Here is a 21760-nt window from a genome sequence, read left to right as displayed (position 1 = left end):
ATGGGGTCAATCTTGGGCTCACATCCCATCTCCAGGTTTCTTGGCCTCCAGGCTTCACTCTTTGCTCAAAACATCTCCGAACTCCCCTGAAGACAGCAGAGCACCAGATTACTCAATTGGCCTGAATACACACCACCACAATGTAGATCATGGGTTCAAACTGCAGCAGAACCATAAAACATGGGATTAGAATAAGACAATTCAGCCCATCGAGTCTGCTGTGCCATTTTTATCATGGCTAATCCATGTTTTATCTCAATCCCATTTTCCTGTCTTCTCCCTATAATCTTTCATGCCCTGACTAATCAAGAACCTATCAAACTCCACCTTAAATACACCTAATGACTTTGCCTCCACAGCCACCTGTGGTAGTCAATTCTACTGATTCACCACACTCCAGCCAAAGAAATTCCTCCTTATCTTCGTACTAAATGGATGTCCCTCTATTCTGAGGCTGTGCCCTCTGGTCCTCCACTATATTCAATCCATATCCACTCTCTCTTGGCCTTTTAGCATTTGATAGGTTTCAATGAGAGATGGCTAGGATCTTTATGTCCTCGTTGTCCATGGGAATGGTACCAGAGGATTGGAGGGAGGCAAATGTTGTCCCCTTTGTTCAAAAAAGGTAGTAGGGATAGTCCAGGTAATTATAGACCTGTGAGCCTTACATCTGTGGTGGGAAAGCTGTTGGAAAAGATTCTTAGAAATAGGATCTATGGGCATTTAAAGAATCATGGTCTGATCAGGGACAGTCAGCATGGCTTTGTGAAGGGCAGATCATGTCTAACAAGCCTGATAGAGTTCTTTGAGGTGACCAGGCACATAGACAAGGGTAGTGCTGTGGATGTGATCTACATGGATTTTAGTAAGGCATTTGACAAGGTTCCACATGGTAGGCTTATTCAGAAAGTCATAAGGCATGGGATCCAGGGAAGTTTGGCCAGGTGGATTCAGAATTGGCTTGCCTGCAGAAGGCAGAGGGTTGTGGTGGAGGGAGTTCATTCAGATTGGAGGGTTGTGACTAGTGGTGTCCCACAGGATCGGTTCTGGGACCTCTACTTTTCGTGATTTTTATTAATGACCTGGATGTGGGGGTAGAAAGGTGGGTTGGCAAGTTTGCAGACGACACAAAGGTTGGTGGTGGTGTGGATAGTGTAGAGGATTGTCTAAGATTGCAGAAGGACATTGACAGGATGCAGAAGTGGGCTAAGAAGTGGCAGATGGAGTTCAACTGGAGAAGTGTGAGGTGGTACACTTTGGAAGGACAAACTCCAAGGCAGAGTACAAAGTAAATGGCTGGATACTTGGTAGTGTGGAGGAGCAGAGGGATTTGGGGGTACATGTCCACAGATCCCTGAAAGTTGCCGCACAGGTAGATAGGGTAGTTAAGAAAGCTTATGGGGTGTTAGCTTTCATAAGTTGAGAGATAGAGTTTAAGAGTCGTGATGTAATGATGCAGCTGTATAAAACTCTAGTTGGGTCACACTTGGAGTACTGTGTCCAGTTCTGGTCGCCTCACTATAGGAAGGATGTGGAAGCATTGGAAAGGGTACAGAGGAGGTTTACCAGGATGCTGCCTGGTTTAGAGTATGGATTATGATCAGAGATTAAGGGAGCTAGGGCTTTACTCTTTGGAGAGAAGGAGGATGAGAGGAGACATGATAGAGGTGTAGAAGATATTAAGAGGAATAGACAGAGTGGACAGCCAGCGCCTCTTCCCAGGACACCACTGCTCAGTACAAGAGGACATGGCTTTAATTTAAGGGGAGGGAAGTTCAAGGGGGATATTAGAGGAAGGTTTTTCACTCAAAGAGTGGTTGGTGTGTGGAATGCACTGCCTGAGTCAGTGGTGGAAGCAAATACACTAGTGAAGTTTAAGAGACTACTAGACAGGTATATGGAGGAATTTAAGGTGGGGGGGGGGGTTATATGGGAGGCAGGGTTTAAGGGTTGGCACAACATTGTGGGCCGAAGGGCCTGTAATGTGCTGTGCTATTCTATGTTCTATATCCCTTGATTCTTCTAAATTTCAGTGAGTACAAACGCAGAGCTATCAAACTCTCCTCATACAATAACTCGTTCACTCCTGGAGTCACTCTTGTGAACCTCTTCTGAACCCTCTCTAACATCAGCACATCCTTTCCTAGAAAAAAGGACCAAAACTCTCAAAATGAATCCTAACATCACATTTGCCTTCTTCACCACCAGCTCAACCTGCAAGATAACCTTTACAGAATCCTGTACCAGGACTCCCAGTCCCTTTGCACCTCAGATGTTTGAATTGGTTAGAAAATAGTCTATGCTTTTATTTTTCTGCCAAAGTGCATGATCACAGACTTCCCAACACTGTATTCCAACTGCCAGTTCTTTGCCCATTCTCCTAATCTGTCTAAGTCCGTCTCCGGCCTCTCTAATTCCTCAGCACTACCTGCCCCCACCGCACCCATCTTTGCAAGACCTGCAAACTCAGTCACAAACACAGGAATCCCATCATCCAAATCAATGACGTACAGTAAAACGAAGCGGTTCTAACACTAACCACTAGACACCAGAACAGGCTCCCTTTATTCTCACCCTTTGCCTCCTGACAATGAGTCAACCCTGCATCTTTCCTGTATTACCATGGGCTCTGAGTTTGCTAAGCAGTCTCATGTGTGGCAACTTGCCAAAATCCTTCAGTAAATCCATGGGCACAACATCCACCGACATTGTCTATCCTGATTGTTATTTCTTCAAAGAATTCCAACAGATTTGTCAGGCACAATTTTCCCTTAAGGAGACCATGCTTATTTGGCTTATTTTAACCTGTGCCTCCAAGTACCCTGAGATCTCATCCTGAATAAGGGACTGTAATATCTTCCCAACTCCTTAGGTTGCGTTAACTGGCACACATTTTCCTTTCTTCTGCCTCCCTCCCTTCTTGGATTGGCATTTATCAACCTTCAGACCTTTCAGCTTCTGAAGCATCTTCTCCCTAGTAATAGAAACTGCATTCACTTCTGTCCCCTGACACTCTCAAACTTCCACCGTACTGTTAGTGAGTGTGTTCCACAGTGAAGACTGATGCAGTTCTGACCAGCCAACTCTCAGAAGGATGTTGAGTCTTCGGAGAGGGTCCAGAAGAACTTTACCAGGATGCTTCCTGGTTTGCAGTCCATGTGCTACCACGAGAGGCTGGATAAACCTGCATTCTTTTCTCTGGAGCACCAGAGGCTGAGGGGACATCTGATAGAGGTTTACAAGATTATGAGAAGGACAGATAGAGTGGACAGAGAGTATCTGTTTGCCAGGGTAAAATGTCTAATTCCAGAGGGTAGTCATTGAAGGTGAGAGGGGGTAGGTTCAAAGGGGACATGAAGGTTAAGTTTACAACTCATGGAGTCATGGATGTCTGGAATGCTCTGCCTGGTTTGGTGGCAGAGGCAAATACATTGGTGGATTTTAAGAGATGCTTGGATAGGTACATGGATATGGGGAAGCTGGAGAGTTATGGATACAGTGTTGGTTGTAGTGATCAGTGTTTGGGTGTACTTGATTTGCTTTTAAGCTGGTTTGCCACAACATTGTCGGCTGAATGGCCCATTCCTGTGCTTTACTGTTCTATGTTCTAAAAGATGCTTCAGTTTGTCTGTCATTTCTTTGTCCCCAATTACTACATCTCCAGCATAATTTTACAGAGGTCCAGTATCTACTCTCACCTTCCTTCTAGTCTTTATGTATCTGAAAAATCTTTTGCTATCCTCTTTGATATTATTGGCTAGTTTACCTTCATATTTCATCTTTTTCCTCATGGCTTTTTTAGTTGCCTTCTTTTGGTTTTTAAAAGCATCTCAATCCTCTATCTTCCCACTAATTCTACATTATATGTCCTCTTTATGCTCTTTGACTTCCTTCGTCAGCTATGATTGTGTCATCCTGACTTTAGAAATCTTCATCTTTGGGATGTGTCTATCTTGTGCCTCCCGAAATGCTCTGAGAAACTCCAGCCATCACGGTTCTGCCACAATACCTGGAAGTGTCCCATTCCAATCAACTTTGACCAGCCACCCTCTCATGCCTCTATAATTCCCTTTACTCCCCTGTGATACTGATACATCTGACTTTAGTTTCACCCTTGAATATTGCAGGATGAATTCTATCATCTTATGATCACTGTCTCCTAAGGGTTCCTTTACCTTGTGCTCCCCAATCAAATCTGGTTCATTACACAACAACCAATCCAGAATAACCTTTCCTCTAGAGGGTTCAAACTCAAGCTGCTTTACAAAGCCATCTCGTAGGCATTCCACAAATTCTCTCTATTGGGATCCAGCACCAACTTGACTTTCCCAGTCCACCTACATACTGAAAACCCCCATGACTATATCATAACATTGCCCTTTTGACTTGCCCTTTCTACCGTCCATTGTAAGTTGTATCACACATCTTGGCTATGTTTAGAGGCCTTTATATAACCCCCATCAGGGTATTTTTACCCTTTCAGTTTCATAACTCCACCCAGAAGAATCCTACATCACAGAAACATAGAAAACCTACAGCACAATACGGGCCCTTCAGCCCACATCCTCTGATCCCATGTTACCTCTCTCTAAGGATTTGATTTCATTTTTTACCAACAGAACCACACTTCTCCCTCTGTCTGTCCTTTCAGTACCATTGTATCATTGAGTAATAAGCTCTCAATTATGAACTTCTATCAGTAACAAAGTGCCCATGGTCATACCTGCCGATCTCTACCTGCGCTGCAGGATCATCTGTCTTAAGGTCGATGATCTGATCTTGAACATCAATTTAACACATTAACAGAAGGGGCCTCACTGTGTCCACTTTTCAGTGCTTTGATCCATGGATTCCTGTTCACAAGATGCTTCACAAAATGTAGATTGGAGAACAATCTCACTAATTAGTGGCCTCCATTCCTTCCACTACAAGACAAGAACAAATCAATTTGAGTTAGTTATTTCCACAATCCTCTCCTACTTCTCATTTGAAATGACTCCTACATCTCCTGATGCCTTTCCCAGGCTGAGTACACGACCCTGGAAAACCACTGCTCCCATGGGAAGGTATCTTCTCCATCTGGGATTGAGTGATATGGGGAACTATGACAACGTTGGTTGATCAAGGAGCAACGATGAAGCTGATGTGTTGGGCAGGGGAGTGGATGCAAAGAGACTGATCACAGTGTCCCCAGACCCACGGGGGAGGTGAAGGAATGGGAATTCACTCGGAGGTATGTAGGGTCTGGAGGTCAGCAACATTCCCCGGTGGAACAACGCGACAGAATTCTCCCGGGGGAGAGTCCCATCAGGTTTCCTGGCCGAGGGTGGCGAGGGCATAATGTTATCTTCTTCTGACTTTAATGGTAGTTTTCAATTTAACGTAAAGATACGGTCATAGTCTTATAAACGCAAAGGGCGGTTCACAGATAAGGTGTACGCCCTGGGAGGAGTCTCTGGATCCGGACGAACGGGAAGAGCGGAATGAACATCACGTGATGTCACTGTTATTTACTAGTTCCTGCCTTACATTGAGCTTCCTGCCCAAGTTCACGTGATGTCACTGTTATTTACTAGTTCCTGCCTTACATTGAGCTTCCTGCCCAAGTTCGCGCATTGACCAGTCGCAAAGTGAAACTGCAAGGTAGAAACTTACTTGGATTTGCGCAGTCTAAATCGCAATCAACTCTCCGCCGATTACTGTGTACACACGGCGCCAAACATGGGAAGCAGTAAGTTTCTACCTTCAGTCTGTTACTGAGACCACCCCCGCCGCGTGAATAAAACAGAGAAATTAATGCTTTCATATTGCATTTCAGATTTTTCAAAGGAAGACTGTTTTCACTTCCCAACCATGGACACGCGGTAAGTTCCCTTAATCACGGTGTGTCATCCCAACCGACACAGGTAACTGTGATGTTTTCGTTAACCCGTTTCACCCAGACAGCTGATGCTTGTCTCTGTCTTTGGCAGGAATCTGGACACTCTGAGGGACTACTTGTGTAACTACAGCCCTCCTGAGGGCTGTGTGGACTGTATAAATATCCTGCTGTTCGGCATGGTGGGGGCTGGGAAATCCTCGACCATCAACACATTCCTCTCGGCTCTGGATCCACGAGGAGCGAGCACAACCTGTGTCCCGACGGGGGCGGGTCCCTACATTTTCACACCAGAGGTACACACACTGCCGTCACTTTAACATAAACACACGGACTGTATAAGATGATGCATTCACCATGAATTCATTGCTCATTTTCTGTCTCCCTAATGTACCCCGGAGTCCACATCAGAGGCAGTGAATGGTCCAACAAGCCTCACCCCCATCTATTGGGTGGAGAGCACCTTGGGAGGTCCTGAGGCTGGGAAAGGTTCCATTTAAGTACATGCCCCGATAACCAGTGAACAATTTGCTGGGAAATTAAGAGACGTCGGGGGCAAAAGACAAGAAATTATAGGCCAGTTAGCCCGAGTTCAGTGGTTGGGAAAATACTAGACTCCATTATTATGGAAAAGGTTTTGATACACTTGCAGACACAGGACAAAATAGGCCAAAGTCAGGGGATATTTTACCTGACAATTCTGATGGAATTCTTTGAGGAAATAACAGGTAGGATACACAAAGGAGAGTCAGTGGATGCTGTTTAATTAGATTTTCAGAAGGCCTTTGACAAGGAGTCACACATGAAAATGTTAAACAAGTTAATAGCCCATGGTATTACAGGAGAGGTACCAGCATGGACAGAAGATGGGCTGACTGGCAGGAGGCAAAGTATTGGAATGGATGGGGCTTTTCCCAGTTGGCTGCTGGTGACTAGTCATGTTCCAGAAGGGTTGATATTGGGATTACTTCTTCTCATGTTGTTTGCCGATGATTTGGATGATGGAATTAATGGCTTCGTGGCCAGATTTGTGGACAATATGAACATAGTTGGAGGGGTAGGCCATTTTGGGGAAAGAGGGATCCTGCAGAAGAATTAGACAGATTGATACGCTGGTGTCCAGGTCCCAGACCGTTCTGAGGCAAATTTAACCTGATGCCTGGATGGAGATTTAATTGGAGGGTGGAATTGCGAATTTCGGGTACTGGCCAAATCAAGACACTGGGGCCCTGCCCCAAGAGCATTTCGAGACAATTGAACTTGATGTTTGGATGTTGATTTAGGCACCAGGTCAGATTGAACAGGTTTGGGTGTCAGGGCCCGAGGCGAGGGACGGACAGTTCAGATCAGTGTTCCACGACTCGACTCTGGGCTGAACTATGATCTCTCTTTGCAGACTTTGGTTCGGAGTGCAATTTGCTTGTGGTTATCGTTTGCATGATGTGTTTTTTCTCTGCACATTGGGTGTCAATGGTCTTCTTTATATGTGGGTTCTTTTTGGTGTCTTTGTGTTGTGGCTGTCTGTTAGAAAACAAATCTCAAGGTTGTATAAAGTATGTATACTTCGATAATAAATGTACTTTGGACTTTGAAATTTAAGATTTGACGAGTGGGTGTATGGAGTGACATTTGCAAATTTTCAGTCCTCCAGAATCATGCTAGAATCCAATGTTTCTTCAAATCATTACCAATGACTGCCTCCACAATCTCTTCAGGTACCCATTTCAGAACTCTGGGCTACATTATGTTTACCTTCAGACCTCTCCAGCTCCCAAACACCTTCTTACTCTCACTCCTGGTCTCTGACACTTTTGCATTTCTGGCATATTGCTGGTGTCTTCCACATGTCACGTACCCCGTGACCGGGTTACTGAACCAGCAGAAATGGAATACACGTTGGAGTCTGGTATTACTGTAACTAATAGTGTTTATTAGTAAACTAAGTAATACAGTACTATAAAATACAGATATATGAAACAGGTTAGCAACGATATATACAGACGTGTGGAAATAGAAATCAAAACCAAGCTCATTCAGAGTCTAGGGGTAAATGAATAGTCTTACGATGGTGCAGAGTTCAGTTCAGTTCAGTTTAGTTTAGGTCAAGGTAGTTGCTGTTATACCATTGAGGGGGGAGAGGGAGAGAGGTAGAGGGAGAGGGGTAGAGAGAGAGAGAGAGAGATGATGCAGTTGCAGCCAAACTTTCCATTGTCTTCATGTCCTGTTGTGGTCACTGACTGTGACCCCTCCATACCAGGGCAGACCATTCTTCAGTGGTAGGCTTGTCACCCAGGCGAGGATGGACACACACACAAGCCCCCACTGGTCGATCCTCTAAACCCCCCACCTTCTCTTGGGTGCACAACGCTCTTTCAGTGTCCCATGGTGTGTCTGCTTGTGTCTTCGCAGACCTTTTTATCTCCCCTGACGGGGTACTGGCCGTCCATCAGCTGTGCATCACCTGGTACCGCCTTGCTGTCTCAGCAGGAATCCTCACGAGCAGGCAAAGTGAGTGTCCTTGGAGCAAAGTAAACAATTAGTGAAGAAGCCATAATACTACATCATCCCTCTCTCTCTGTCTCCAACGTTACACCAGAACTACCTCGATCTGCTAAACTGAACTGAACTCTGCATCATCGTAAGACTATTCATTTACCCCTAGACTTCGATAGAGCTTGATTTTGATTTCTATTTCCACACTTCTGTATATATCATTGCTAACCTGTTTCATATATTTGCATTTTATAGTACTGTATTACTTAGTTTACTAATAAACAGTATTAGTTAAAGTGATACCAGACTCCAATGTGTATTCTATTTCTGCTGGTTCAGTAACCCGGTCACTGGGTACGTGACACACAGTCAATACTGATACAAAATACCTACTGAGTTCATCTGTCATTCCTGTGTTCCCCATTACTACCTCTCCAGCATTATTTTCCAGCTATTTGATATCTACTCTTTCATCTCTTTGACTATATATCTGAAAAATTCTTTCATATCCTTTTTATATTACTGGATAGCTTATCTTCTTATTTAATCTTTTCTGTCCTAAAGGCTTTTTCAGTTAAAGTCAGAGCCATAACACAGAAACGAGGTTTTTGGCCATCCAGTCTAGGCTGAACCATTTAAACTGCCTATCCCCATCTTAGCCCTCCATATCTCTACAATCCATGTACCAATCCAAACTTCTCTTAAACATTGAAACTGAGCTTGCATGCACCACTTGTGCTGGCAGCTTGTTACATACTCTCATGACACTCTGAGTGAAGAAGTTTCCCTCATGTCCTGCTTAAACTCTTCACATTTCACACTTAACCCATGGCCTCTAGTTGAAGTTTCTCCCCACCCTCAGTGGAAAAAGCCTGCTTGTCTTTACTCTGTCTATCCCCTCATAATTTTGTATCCCTTTCTCAAATCTCCTCTCAATCTTCTACATTCCAAAGAATAAAGTCTAACCTATCAAATCTCTAAATAACTCAGATCCTCCAAAACCGGCAACATCCATGTAAATTTTGTCTGTACTCTTCCAAATTAGGCCTCACTAAAATGTTATAAAATGTCAACACAACGTCCCATCTTCCATACTCAATCCATTGATTTATGAAGGCCAATATGCCAAGAGCCTTCTTTACAACCTTAACTACTGTGACACCACTTTCGGTGAATTATGGACCTGTATTTCCAGATCCCTTTATTCCACCACACTCCTCTCTGTACGGCCATTCCCTGTGTAAGAGTTAATCTGGTTGGTCCTACCAAAGTGTAATACCTCGCTCTTGGCTGCATTAAATTCCATCTGCCATTTTTCAACATATTTTTCCGGCTGGTACAGATCACTGTGTAAGCCACATTGGCCTTCCTCACTGTCCACTACTCCCCTATTTCGGTGTCATCTGCAAAGTTGCTGATCCAGTTAACCACACTATCATACAGATCATTCATACAGATGACAAACGGCAATGGACCAAGCATCGGTCCCTGCAGCATACCACTAGTCACAGGGCTCCAGCGAGGCAACCATCTACTCCCATTCTCTGGCTTCTCCCACAAATCCAATGTCTAATCCAATTTACTATCTCATCTTGATCTCCAAGCAACTGGACCTTCTTGACCAACCTCCCATGCAGGACCTTGTCAAATGTTATGTGAACAACATCCACTGCTTTGCCTCCATCACATTCTTGGTAACTTGCTTGAGGTTTTGCTTTTCTGTTGTCTTTGACAGTCCCTGTAAGTTACGGTTATCCCGTATCTCCCCACTTGAGTGTATGTCTTCTTTGGGATGAGACTATCCTGCATCTGTCAGGAGGGGCCGGATGGACCCAAACGCAGGACGCAGACACTGAAGTACTGGGGGAGGACAGGATGGGGATGCCATGGCATTCAAGGGTAGAGCTGGGGTTCAGGCAGATAGAGTTCAGGCAGGCAGATCAGAGCGGCTCCCGAAGTTTGAAGTCAGGTAGGTAGGCTCCCGGGGTTCAGGCAGGCAGACAGGCTCCCGGGATTCAGGCAGACAGACCGGTCCCCGGGGTTCAGGCAGACAGACAGACAGGCTCCCGGGATTCAGACAGACAGACAGGCTCCCGGGGTTCAGGCAGACAGACCGGTCCCCGGGGTTCAGGCAGACAGACCGGCTCCCGGGGTTCAGGCAGGCAGACCGGTCCCCGGGGTTCAGGCAGGCAGACAGGTCCCTGGGGTTCAGGCAGGCAGACCGGTCCCCGGGGTTTAGACAGACAGACCGGTCCCCGGGGTTCAGGCAGGCAGACCGGTCCCCGGGGTTCAGGCAGACAGGTCCCTGGGGTTCAGACAGACAGACAGGTCCCTGGGGTTCAGGCAGGCAGACCGGTCCCCGGGGTTCAGACAGACAGACAGGTCCCCGGGGTTCAGGCAGACAGATCGGTCCCCGGGGTTCAGGCAGACAGATCGGTCCCCGGGGTTCAGGCAGGCAGACCGGTCCCCGGGGTTCAGGCAGACAGATCGGTCCACGGGGTTCAGGCAGGCAGATCGGTCCCCGGGGTTTAGGCAGGCAGACCGGTCCCCGGGGTTCAGGCAGGCAGACCGGTCCCCGGGGTTCAGGCAGACAGGTCCCTGGGGTTCAGACAGACAGACAGGTCCCTGGGGTTCAGGCAGGCAGACCGGTCCCCGGGGTTCAGACAGACAGACAGGTCCCCGGGGTTCAGGCAGACAGATCGGTCCCCGGGGTTCAGGCAGACAGATCGGTCCACGGGGTTCAGGCAGGCAGATTGGTCCCCGGGGTTTAGGCAGGCAGACCGGTCCCCGGGGTTCAGGCAGGCAGACCGGTCCCCGGGGTTCAGGCAGGCAGATCGGTCCCCGGGGTTCAGGCAGGCAGACCAGTCCCCGGGGTTTAGACAGACAGACAGGCTCCCGGGATTCAGGCAGACAGGTCCCCGGGGTTCAGGCAGACAGACAGGCTCCCGGGATTCAGGCAGGCAGACAGGTCCCCGGGGTTCAGGCAGACAGACAGGTCCCTAGGATTCAGACAGACAGACAGGTCCCCGGGGTTCAGGCAGGCAGACTGGTCCCCGGGGTTCAGGCAGGCAGACTGGTCCCCGGGGTTCAGACAGGCAGACCGGCTCCCAGGGTTTAGACAGACAGACCGGTCCCCGGGGTTCAGGCAGACAGACAGGCTCCCGGGGTTCAGGCAGGCAGACCAGTCCCCCGGGTTCAGACAGGCAGACAGGCTCTCGGGGTTCAGGCAGACAGACCGGCTCCCGGGGTTCAGGCAGACAGACCGGTCCCCGGGGTTTAGACAGGCAGACCGGCTCTCGGGGTTCAGACAGACAGACAGGCTCCCGGGATTCAGACAGACCGGTCCCCGGGTTCCAGCAGGCAGAGCGCAGCAGGTTCCTGAAGTTCCAGTCAGGTAGGCAGGCTCCCGGGGTTCAGACATGCAGGCAGACAGACAGGTCTAGGTGGCGATAGACTAGCGAAGAGCCCTCCCTGGGCGGGCTGCATGTATGCCGGGTAGGGGTGCCTCCCAGGCGGAAACACCGGAGGCCTGGGCATGACGTGGACCCCTAGGCGGGTGCGGGGCACTATCCCAGTGTTCGGGTGGAAGAGGAGGACGGGGCAGACGAGAGCCTTCCCTGGGTGGGTCGCATATGTCCTGGGTAGGGCCGCCTCCCAGGTGGAAACACCAGAGGCCTGGGCACGACGCGGACCCCTAGGCGGGTGCGGGGCACTATCCCAGGGTTTGGGCGGAAGAGAAGGAGGGGGCAGAACCCCCGCCGGGCCACGGCGTGTTGGCCGGATCTGCCCGACGGAGGCAAGGGATAGGAACAGGCAGAACCACTGCCGGGCTGAGGCAGGTTGGCCAGACGTCCCCGACAGGGGCAAGGGCATAGGTTCAGGTTGACCAACACAACAACCATAACAACGGGAAATTCGGAAATGGCTGGCAGACAGCGCGACCGTGCGAAAAACAAAACCGAGCGGAGAAGCGGGACCGGCGCATGGGAAGAAAGGTGGGAGAGCGGACCAACCTGTCAGTACTAGTACAGGCAGAGAAGCATGTTGAAGAATAGGTCTGAGCCCGGGCGGGATAACAGAATGCAGAGACGAGTTCGGAGTTGGCGGAGAAACAGGAAACAGAACAAAACGACCACCCGCCTGTACAGACTTTTTTTCTTGTCATTATTCCCTAAACAATGCAGTATAACAACTATTTTACATAGCATTTACATTGTATTAGGTATTATAAGTAATCTAGAGATGATTTAAAGTATACGGGAGGATATGCATGGGTTATCATGGATCGGGATCGAAAAAAATCGGAAGTTCTTACGAAGTAAGTCAGAACAGGTACATCCGGTATTACTTATTGTCAGTTCGTCAAACGTTTGTCTTCGTATATAGTATATATTTTACCTTTCTATGCATATAAAACACTTGAGAACGTATGTTTCAGCGCTAGGCTCAGGAACAGAAGTTCCCGAGTTTGATCTAGTGATAGATCGCTCCCGAGTGTGCTCTGCACCGTGCTGGGTTGACGTGGAGGATCAAAAACCACAAACCCCAAAACCCAATAATTAAACCACTGCGTTGCTGAGTAATAATTGTAGCTTTCATTGGGGCAGAGACTTTCTCACTTTATCCTTTAAAATTGTTCCGATCGCTGACCGAGCCTAACACTTTTCCAATGACCGATGGCGTTTCACCTCTTTCCGATTGCTTTATTATTTCTGCTTTACTTTCTTTTTTTTGTAATTTATTTTTTTATTGTTTGTCATCAAACAAACATTTCCATAAGATGTATTTCAGACATTGTACATGTATATCATATAATCATATATATCACAAATCTCCACAAAGTATTTATCTGGGGTGTACACTTATAGAAAAGAGTGGAAAGAAAAATCAAGCAAAAGGAAAGAACTATGTACAAGTAGGGAGTGATCTTTTTTTTTACAACAGATTCAATGATTTGTGAGAATAAAATCAGGCCTATGAGGCATTATGTAGTTAAACCATTTTTCCCAGTATGAATCAAATTGTTCCAGCTTATGATTAACAGATGCTGTTATCTTCTCCATTTTGTAATGCCCATTGTAATTTCCATCCATGCGTTTAAAGTTGGACTGTCCTGTGATAACCATTTCCTAGTAAGAGTCTTTTTACCAGCCACCAACAGTATATTCATTAAATATTTATCTCTTTTCAACCATTCTTGAGGTATATATCCAAAATATATCATCTTACTCTCTAAGGGTATTTCACATTTAAAGATGTCTTGTAGGAAATTGTGTATCCCCCTCCAATAGTTTTTGATAACAGGGATGTCCCAAAAAATATGATAATGATTTGCATTTTGATTTCCACAATTTCTCCAGAAAACAGGAAGGTTACTATCATAATGGGATTTCTGAGAGGGTGTAATAAAATATCTTATCAAGTTTTTCCATCCAAACTCTCTCCATTTCTGTGAACTGGTACACTTCCATTGATACCTCCATATTGTTGTCCATTCTTCCTCAGATATAATTATCACTCCTTCCTTCTCCCATTTTGTTTTAATGTATGAAGTTGAATGTGTTTTAAGATTTGACAAACCCTTATACATGCTTGAAATTATTCTGCTACCATTATCCGAATTATATGCTTTTCTAAAGAGCTCTATCAAGCAGGTACTTGCATTAGTTACATTTTTAAGCATCTTATTAACATATTGTTGCATCTGTAAATACTGATAAAAATCTTGTTTTTCTAATAAGTATTTCTCTTTAAGCATTTCAAAACTGAGCAGTGTTCCTTCTTTCATTATGTTGCAAAGAACTGTTATTCCTTTAGCTGTTCAGTCCTTAAATCTGGCATCCAATTTATTTGGTTTAAAATCCGAGTCATATGCACACCATTTAAGAATTGCAATATCTCCTTCTAGATTATATTCTTTTATGGTAGTTTTCCATATTTTAAGAGTCAATTTCACCCATGGGTTATCAATAGTATTTATGTACCTTTGCAGGTTGTTATCAGACAAAATTGCTTGTCTGGGGATGGGAAGTACCCGCTCCTCAATGTTTTTCCATTGAGCATCATATGATGGATTACAACAACATATCACAGCTCTCAACTGTGCTGCAAAATAATAATCTCTAAGAGAAGGTAGGCTCCATCCCCCCTTTTCCTTTGCTAATTGCAAAGTTTTGAGATGAACTCTGGGCCTTTTATCCTGCCAAATATACCTTGATATCTTGTCCCATTCATTGAATTGATTTTGATTAATCTCTATTGGTAGGGTCTGAAAGAGATATAACAGTCTGGGCAGTATATTCATTTTAATAGATTCAATCCTTGAACTGAGACTGAAAAAAGGATTCAGGTTCCATCTTGCCATATCTTGCTTAATTTTTTTACATAAAGGCTGATAATTACATTCTGATAATTTTGCCAAATCTTTTGGCATAATGATGCCCAAATATTTGAAAGACTCTGTGTGCCATGCCCAGGGGTATCAACTTTCAATTTCTCTTGGTGGGCTATAGTAATATGAAAGTAATTGGGTTTTATCTATGTTGATCTTGTATTCTGATAATTGACCATATTGTTCAAAGGATTGCATCAATTTAGGTAAAGAGTATGTTGGTTGTACTAGATAGATCAAAATGTCATCCACATAACAAGCCAATTTATGCTCTGTCCCTTTAATAGCAATTCCCCTGATATCTTCATTTTGTCTGATGTATTGAGCTAATGGTTCCAGATATAACGTGAAGAGTAGCTGTGACCATGCACAACCCTGTCTTGTGCCCCTTTCTAGGGTAAGACTTTTCTATAAATGTCCATTGATTTTAATCCTAGCAGTAGGGTTGTCATACAGTGTCTGTATAATTTTAATAATTGTGTCTTGGAAACCAAATCTATGCAAAACTCTGTAAAGAAAATTCCAATTAACTGAATCAAATGCTTTTTCAGCATCCACGCTTATCACTATTGCTTCGATTTTATTTTTTTGTATATGATCTGTAACCCCCTGGCTCGCCTCAGGCTCGCTCAGCTCATTTCGTCTAGGGGGAGCAGCCTTCGGCCCCGCCAAACTGGGTAATCAGCTGGTGTGGATGCTGTGTGATGTCCCCGCCTCACCCAAAAACAGACAGTACACCATATGCGATTAAATGAGTACAATTTATAAAGGTTACTATAACTAAGTGATTAATAACGATACAGTATATATGAAGAGAAAATTAAAGAAAAGGCGCCAAACTTATCAAAGTCCAAACCACTTCATGCACAGCCGTTGGAGCTCAATTTCTGAAGTCTTCTGGCCACCATTCGATCCCCTCCGAACTCCTCGACTCGCAGCTCAGGACCCTCCGAACTCCTCGGACTCTCCAAACCGCTCAGGACCCTCCGAGTGGTCAACCAAGCACATCTAGCTTCATCCCCCCCCCACCTCCTCGGAGAATCTCCCGGCCTCGGACCCCCCTTTGGGGTCCGATCCTCGCCCAGCTTAGAGCATTGCGTCCTCTCTCTCGACCCCCTCGCGCCGATCTGCCCAAAAGCCCGTCAACAAAAGCTTACAGACTCAGAAGAAAGAACATTAATCCCCATTTGGTTTACAAAGGAATACCATTCTCGTTATCAGTAAATTAGCATTCCTGCTAGTTAACAAAAAAGAAGAAACCCTCTTTACACTCTCCCTCCACCAAATAAAAGTCATGTCCTCATGACTACTAAATAACTCGCCACCTTTCCTGCCAACACACCGTAACCCAAGCACAAACAGTGACATCTCCTCCCCACACAGTAACCCTCACGCCCTGTTCCTCAGGCGCTACTTAGGCCAACTATCTGGGAGTTCCCTAACCCTTCTGAGGCCTCCGTACCCCCTCACCTAAATCCTTCAGGCTCGGACACAACTGGGGATACCTTGGGCCCACTACCAACTCCTCTCTCAACCTCTCACTCATGCCCTACACTGCACACAGCTAACCCTTCCCGCTACACCTGACTCAATGGGAGAAGGCCAAAGGTCTCTTCCTCAATCGAGGGAAAGTCAGCAAACGGCAGCATGTACCACACATCCAGCACATCATCCATCGAATCTGTATTCTTCCTCATTCCTGTGATCGGTAGCTGCTGTTTGATCTTCTCCAAACGGAAACACGTGGCCTGCACTGCTCCCGCAGTCTCTTCAGCCTCCTGTTCAGTATTCACTGCACTTCTCTCCAGCTTTTTCTTCTTCATGACTTCTTCCAGATCAACTTTCAGGTTTTGCACTTCATTTGAACTGTCGATGGTCATCTTCAGGTTCCCTTCAAGCTTCCGCTTCTCTCTTCTGAGATTCGTCTGTAATTTCTTCACCTCCGCAAACTCCCCTCTCCGGGTTCTCAGTTTGCTATTACCCTCAGTCAGACAACTTTCTTCATTCTCTCCAACTTGTAAGTCTTCCGAATGGTTCCAGATCACTTTCTCCAGTCTCTCCGTCTTCATTTCAAACTTGATTCCGTAGAGACAGTCACTCACGAGCTGCGACCTTCGCCAGCCCTGGCACGTGTCCTGAAAACACTTTAACTCGGTAGTTCTCAGCTGCTCCTGCAACGACCTCACTTCATATTCTCCTGAGGCAAATCCAAATACCAAGAGATCATCCACATACACCAAAACTCCAAACGCCTCCACATCCCCTATGGTCTTCCACCTGCCCAGCAGGAAGGTTGCAAGGGCTCCAGATATGCCCTGTGGCATCTTTTCGGACCCGAAGACTCCTAGGGAAGTTATAACGGCCGTCTTCTCCTTGTTGGCCCCACTCATCGGGATCTGGCAACATCCACTCCTCAGATCCAGCACCTTAAACCATTTCACACCACTCAGACAGGCCATCGCCTCTCTGGCCCTCAGGGCCATATTCTGGTCACTGACAGTGCGCCTCTTCAACGCAATATAATCCACACACACGCTGCCTACGTCTTCCACGGCTGTAGGGGCCAGTCGCCGCAACCTCTCTCTCTCCGAGGTGTCTTGAGCAGTCAACTCCGCTCCCTCGTGGTATTTCGCAGCGTCCACTAAGAGGGTCTCACCCTCAGATACTTCCCCCAGGCCGTACCACCACTGGCTCTTGTTTGAATTCGGTATCGGCCCAATGCTGCTACACACGTCCACACAAGCAGCTCGAAACTCTGGGTGCATCGACAATGCCTCCAAACAGCGCTCACCCACCTCCTCCGGGCAGGCCCCCAAGCGCACCAGCAGGATATTGGTTCTCTCTAGAACAGAAACTCTGCCCGTCTCAACAGGGTCCGGACACATCAGCATTAACGATTCATGAACCTCAGTCTCCTCCACATTTGCCTCCAAGAACTCCATTTTCACTGACCAACAACCGTCGTCTGGATAATCACCGGCACTGGTACCCCGAATCTCCAGTGTCCTCAATGTCGTCAAGGGTAAATGCTTCCAATAACGGTTATAAAACAAACTGTACAGCAACTTAACCGGTGCCGAGGATGGCTTTAACTTGACTTCCATCCATCCGTAACAACACCTGTGCGCATGGCCCCTCTAAGCCTTCAGGAATAGAGTCTGCTCCTTTCGGGAGTTCCTTGGTACATTGCTGGGAACGTGCTCCCCCAGAGACCCCAAGCCATTCCCCCACTGGGCCTCCTCTAAGTTTCCCGACACCTCTCGAATCAACGGAACAACTGATCCCCTTGACAGATCCCCTTGGCACCACAAGCAATTTATCTGCCCCCCTAGGCAAAAAGGGATACCCTAAAAACTTCCCACCAATCTCCTGCCACGGATAAGATAAGCCCCCCAGCTGCGGCATTTGACTTCCAGTCAAACCACACGCATTTTCCCACACTTTCCCAGAACTGGCAGAGGTCACTTCGAGGTAATTGCGCCTGACAGTTCTAACAAAGTCACCAGCCCGCCTACTCAAACTTTCAACCAGTCCCTGTCGCTTTCCCTCAGCCAAGCACTGCCACTCACCCAACAACTGAGAGGTCCGCTCCGCCCACGCCTCTGCCCCTTTAGGGCTGGACATTATTCCAATAACCGGGCGGAGCCCACCACTGCTGAAACATCCCAACCTGTCACTCCTCACTCTCCAAACAGTACGGACAACCCATGGTCCCACCACCATTTCGTCAGCCAACAGCAACCACCCCACCCAACACACACGCAGCGATAACCAGCAATCACACACCCACAAAGGCACACCAGCTCTTCGCCGCAGACACAATTTAAAGAGGGTGATCACACAGCTTCCACAGAAATCAATCCCGGACGAGCACCCCACAATGTAACCCCCTGGCTCGCCTCAGGCTCGCTCAGCTCATTTCGTCTAGGGGGAGCAGCCTTCGGCCCCGCCAAACTGGGTAATCAGCTGGTGTGGATGCTGTGTGATGTCCCCGCCTCACCCAAAAACAGACAGTACACCATATGCGATTAAATGAGTACAATTTATAAAGGTTACTATAACTAAGTGATTAATAACGATACAGTATATATGAAGAGAAAATTAAAGAAAAGGCGCCAAACTTATCAAAGTCCAAACCACTTCGTGCACAGCCATTGGAGCTCAATTTCTGAAGTCTTCTGGCCACCATTCGATCCCCTCCGAACTCCTCGACTCGCAGCTCAGGACCCTCCGAACTCCCCGGACTCTCCAAACCGCTCAGGACCCTCCGAGTGGTCAACCAAGCACATCTAGCTTCATCCCCCCCCCACCTCCTCGGAGAATCTCCCGGCCTCGGACCCCCCTTTGGGGTCCGATCCTCGCCCAGCTTAGAGCATTGCGTCCTCTCTCTCGACCCCCTCGCGCCGATCTGCCCAAAAGCCCGTCAACAAAAGCTTACAGACTCAGAAGAAAGAACATTAATCCCCATTTGGTTTACAAAGGAATACCATTCTCGTTATCAGTAAATTAGCATTCCTGCTAGTTAACAAAAAAGAAGAAACCCTCTTTACACTGATCCATAATGTGAAGTGAAGTATATTGTCTTGTGTCGGGCGTTGTTGTATAAAACCTGTCTGATCGTTACTTATCAGTATGGGTAGAAACTCCTCTAATCGTTTGACCATGATGGAGGTAAATAATCTATAATCTACATTAAGAACGGATATTGGTCTAAATGACCCTCATTCCATTTTATCCTTGCCTTCTTTCAGTATAGCTGAGATTATCGCTTCCTTCCAACTGGGTGGCATTTGTGCCTTTTTCAGAGCCCAGTTCAATGTGGGGAATAAAACAGGAATTAACTCATTTTTAAATTCTTTGTACCACTCTGCCGTATACCTATCTGATCCTGGTGACTTGCTTAAATTAAGCCGACTAATTGCAGCTTTTAATTCAACTTCAGTTATGTCAGCAATCATCATTCTATTTTGTTCTTCAATTAAAGTGGGTAACTCAATTGAATTCAAGGAGGTGCCAATTTTAGTTATGCTTCCCCCTGGAACTTTGGAATATAGAGTTTTGTAAAACACTTCACAAGTTTCTTGAATTTCACTTAGCTTATTTTTTATCATTTTCGTTCTTGGGTCCCTAATTCTATGAATTGTATTTTCTGCTATCTCTTTTCTCTTCAGTTTCCACACCAGTATTTTTATAGATTTCGATCCACTTTCATAATGTCTCTGTTTCAGAAACATTAAGTTTTTCCTGATTTCTTGTGTAGCCAAACTATTTATTTCATTCCTAATTCTTTTAATTTCCCCCAATGTATCCTGTGCCAAATTCAATTTGTGTTTTTTCTCTCGTTCCTTCAGCCTATTTTGTAATTCCTCTAATGTTTTATTCTTTATTTTTTTCTTATATGAAGATATCGCTATAATTTTCCCTCTTAGGCAGCCTTCAGAGTATTCCATAAAATGGGAGGTGAAACCTCTCCATTATCATTAAATTCTAAGTAGAGACCAATTTATTTTTTGATTTGTTCCTTAAAGGATGGATCATTGAGTAGACTTGAATTTAGTTTCCAAATAGTATTCTTTGGTTGTAGGTCAAAATCAACAGATAAATATATAGGTGCCTGGTCACTTACATCTATTGTCCCAATTCCACAGGTGTTTATTTTGTCTTTTCCAAATGTTATGAAATAGTCTATTCTTGTATATACAGAATGGGGAGCAGAATAATGAGTGTAATCCCTTCTGTCAGGGAAAAGGTCCCTCCATATATCAATTAAACCAACATCCTCAAAAGTTGTATTAACTTTCTCATGTAAAGATTTTGTTTCATAGGTTTTTCTATTGGAAGAATCTAAATTTGGTTGTAATTGTAAATTTAAGTCTCCCCCACATATCAGGAGACCTTCTGTTTCTGCTACCATAATATCAGTAATGTTTTGAAAGAAACCAATATCGCTTCCCGGGGGTGTGTATATATTCAATAGAGTAACTGAATTTCTGTCTATATTCCCTCTTACCAGAATATATCTGCCCTTTTTATCTCCCATTTCAAATACTTTTTCAAAATTTAGCTTACTTGAGTTAAGAATAGTAACTCCTCTCCTATGTCCTGGTTTATATGAGGAGAAAAACAAATTAGTGAAGCCCATTCTCTTTAGTTTTCTATGCTCATTATCATTTAAATGAGTTTCCTGTAAATATACTACATGTGCTTGTTCTATTTTCATTTTGGATAAAATTCGATTGCATTTGATTGGATTTAATAGCCCATTGACATTAAAAGAAATGAAATTTACCTTGTCCTTAGCCATCTGTATTTATCTGTCAATGTATCATTGAAATTAGAATAAAACTTAATCGATCTACTCCATGAACAAATAAGAACCAAGAAATGCAAATAATAACAAAAATGGCAACGAACGTGTGATTCCAAGGCTGAGGTCTCTAGTAGATGACCCTGCGTTGAGCTAGGGGAAATGTCTAGCTGTGGGAAATAACCCCTCCTACTTGTGAATTGAGGGCCCCCATTGCAGAATTCATAAAAGTCAGTGAACAAATCCATTACACAGAAAAGATTTCCCTGTGTACTCCTCCTATATATATATATATACATACACACACACGCACACATATATCTATACATATATATATTCTCATTTTGGTGGGGAAAAAGGAGTAAGTGAGCGAATAAAGAATAACAACTAAGTAATATAAAATCCACATTATAATAAGTATTTCTTGAGATAGGTATATCACCCTGTACTTTTACTTCCGTTTAGCTTATCAACATTTTTAAATTTAGCCAAACCTTATGGCCCTTCTGAAGGGGGTGAGGCCTGTCTTTGGAAAACTCCTGGTCTCTTCCTGATATGTTTCTCTTGGCCTCCTCCCGTCTCCTGCCTTCTCGATTCTCGCACTATTTCCCAAGTGGAGTGGGATAATTCCTCAGCCAGGCTTTCTCTCATTCTGGTCATGCTGATGGGCAACCCTGTGGCCTTCATGTCT

General features: G+C 45.5%; 1 protein-coding gene across 3 annotated transcripts in view; it reads left to right on the top strand.

The window, feature by feature from the left end:
• Positions 1-5569: 5569 nt before the first annotated feature.
• LOC132394017 (interferon-induced protein 44-like) overlaps positions 5570-21760 on the top strand; it is a 35767-nt gene continuing 19576 nt past the window's right edge. Inside the window, exons 1-3 of one of the 3 annotated variants that reach the window (XM_059969647.1) lie at positions 5570-5731; positions 5819-5864; positions 5973-6174. In XM_059969647.1, the coding sequence (XP_059825630.1) occupies positions 5722-5731; positions 5819-5864; positions 5973-6174 (258 nt within the window). In that variant the 5' untranslated portion in view covers positions 5570-5721. The remainder of the gene's footprint in view (positions 5732-5818; positions 5865-5972; positions 6175-21760) is intronic. The other 2 variants (XM_059969656.1, XM_059969638.1) reach the window with 2 other exon arrangements.

Source organism: Hypanus sabinus, chromosome 1 (genome assembly GCF_030144855.1).
Source record: "Hypanus sabinus isolate sHypSab1 chromosome 1, sHypSab1.hap1, whole genome shotgun sequence".
NCBI classification, from domain to species: Eukaryota; Metazoa; Chordata; class Chondrichthyes; order Myliobatiformes; family Dasyatidae; genus Hypanus; species Hypanus sabinus.
This window is presented reverse-complemented; position numbering and strand designations above follow the sequence as displayed.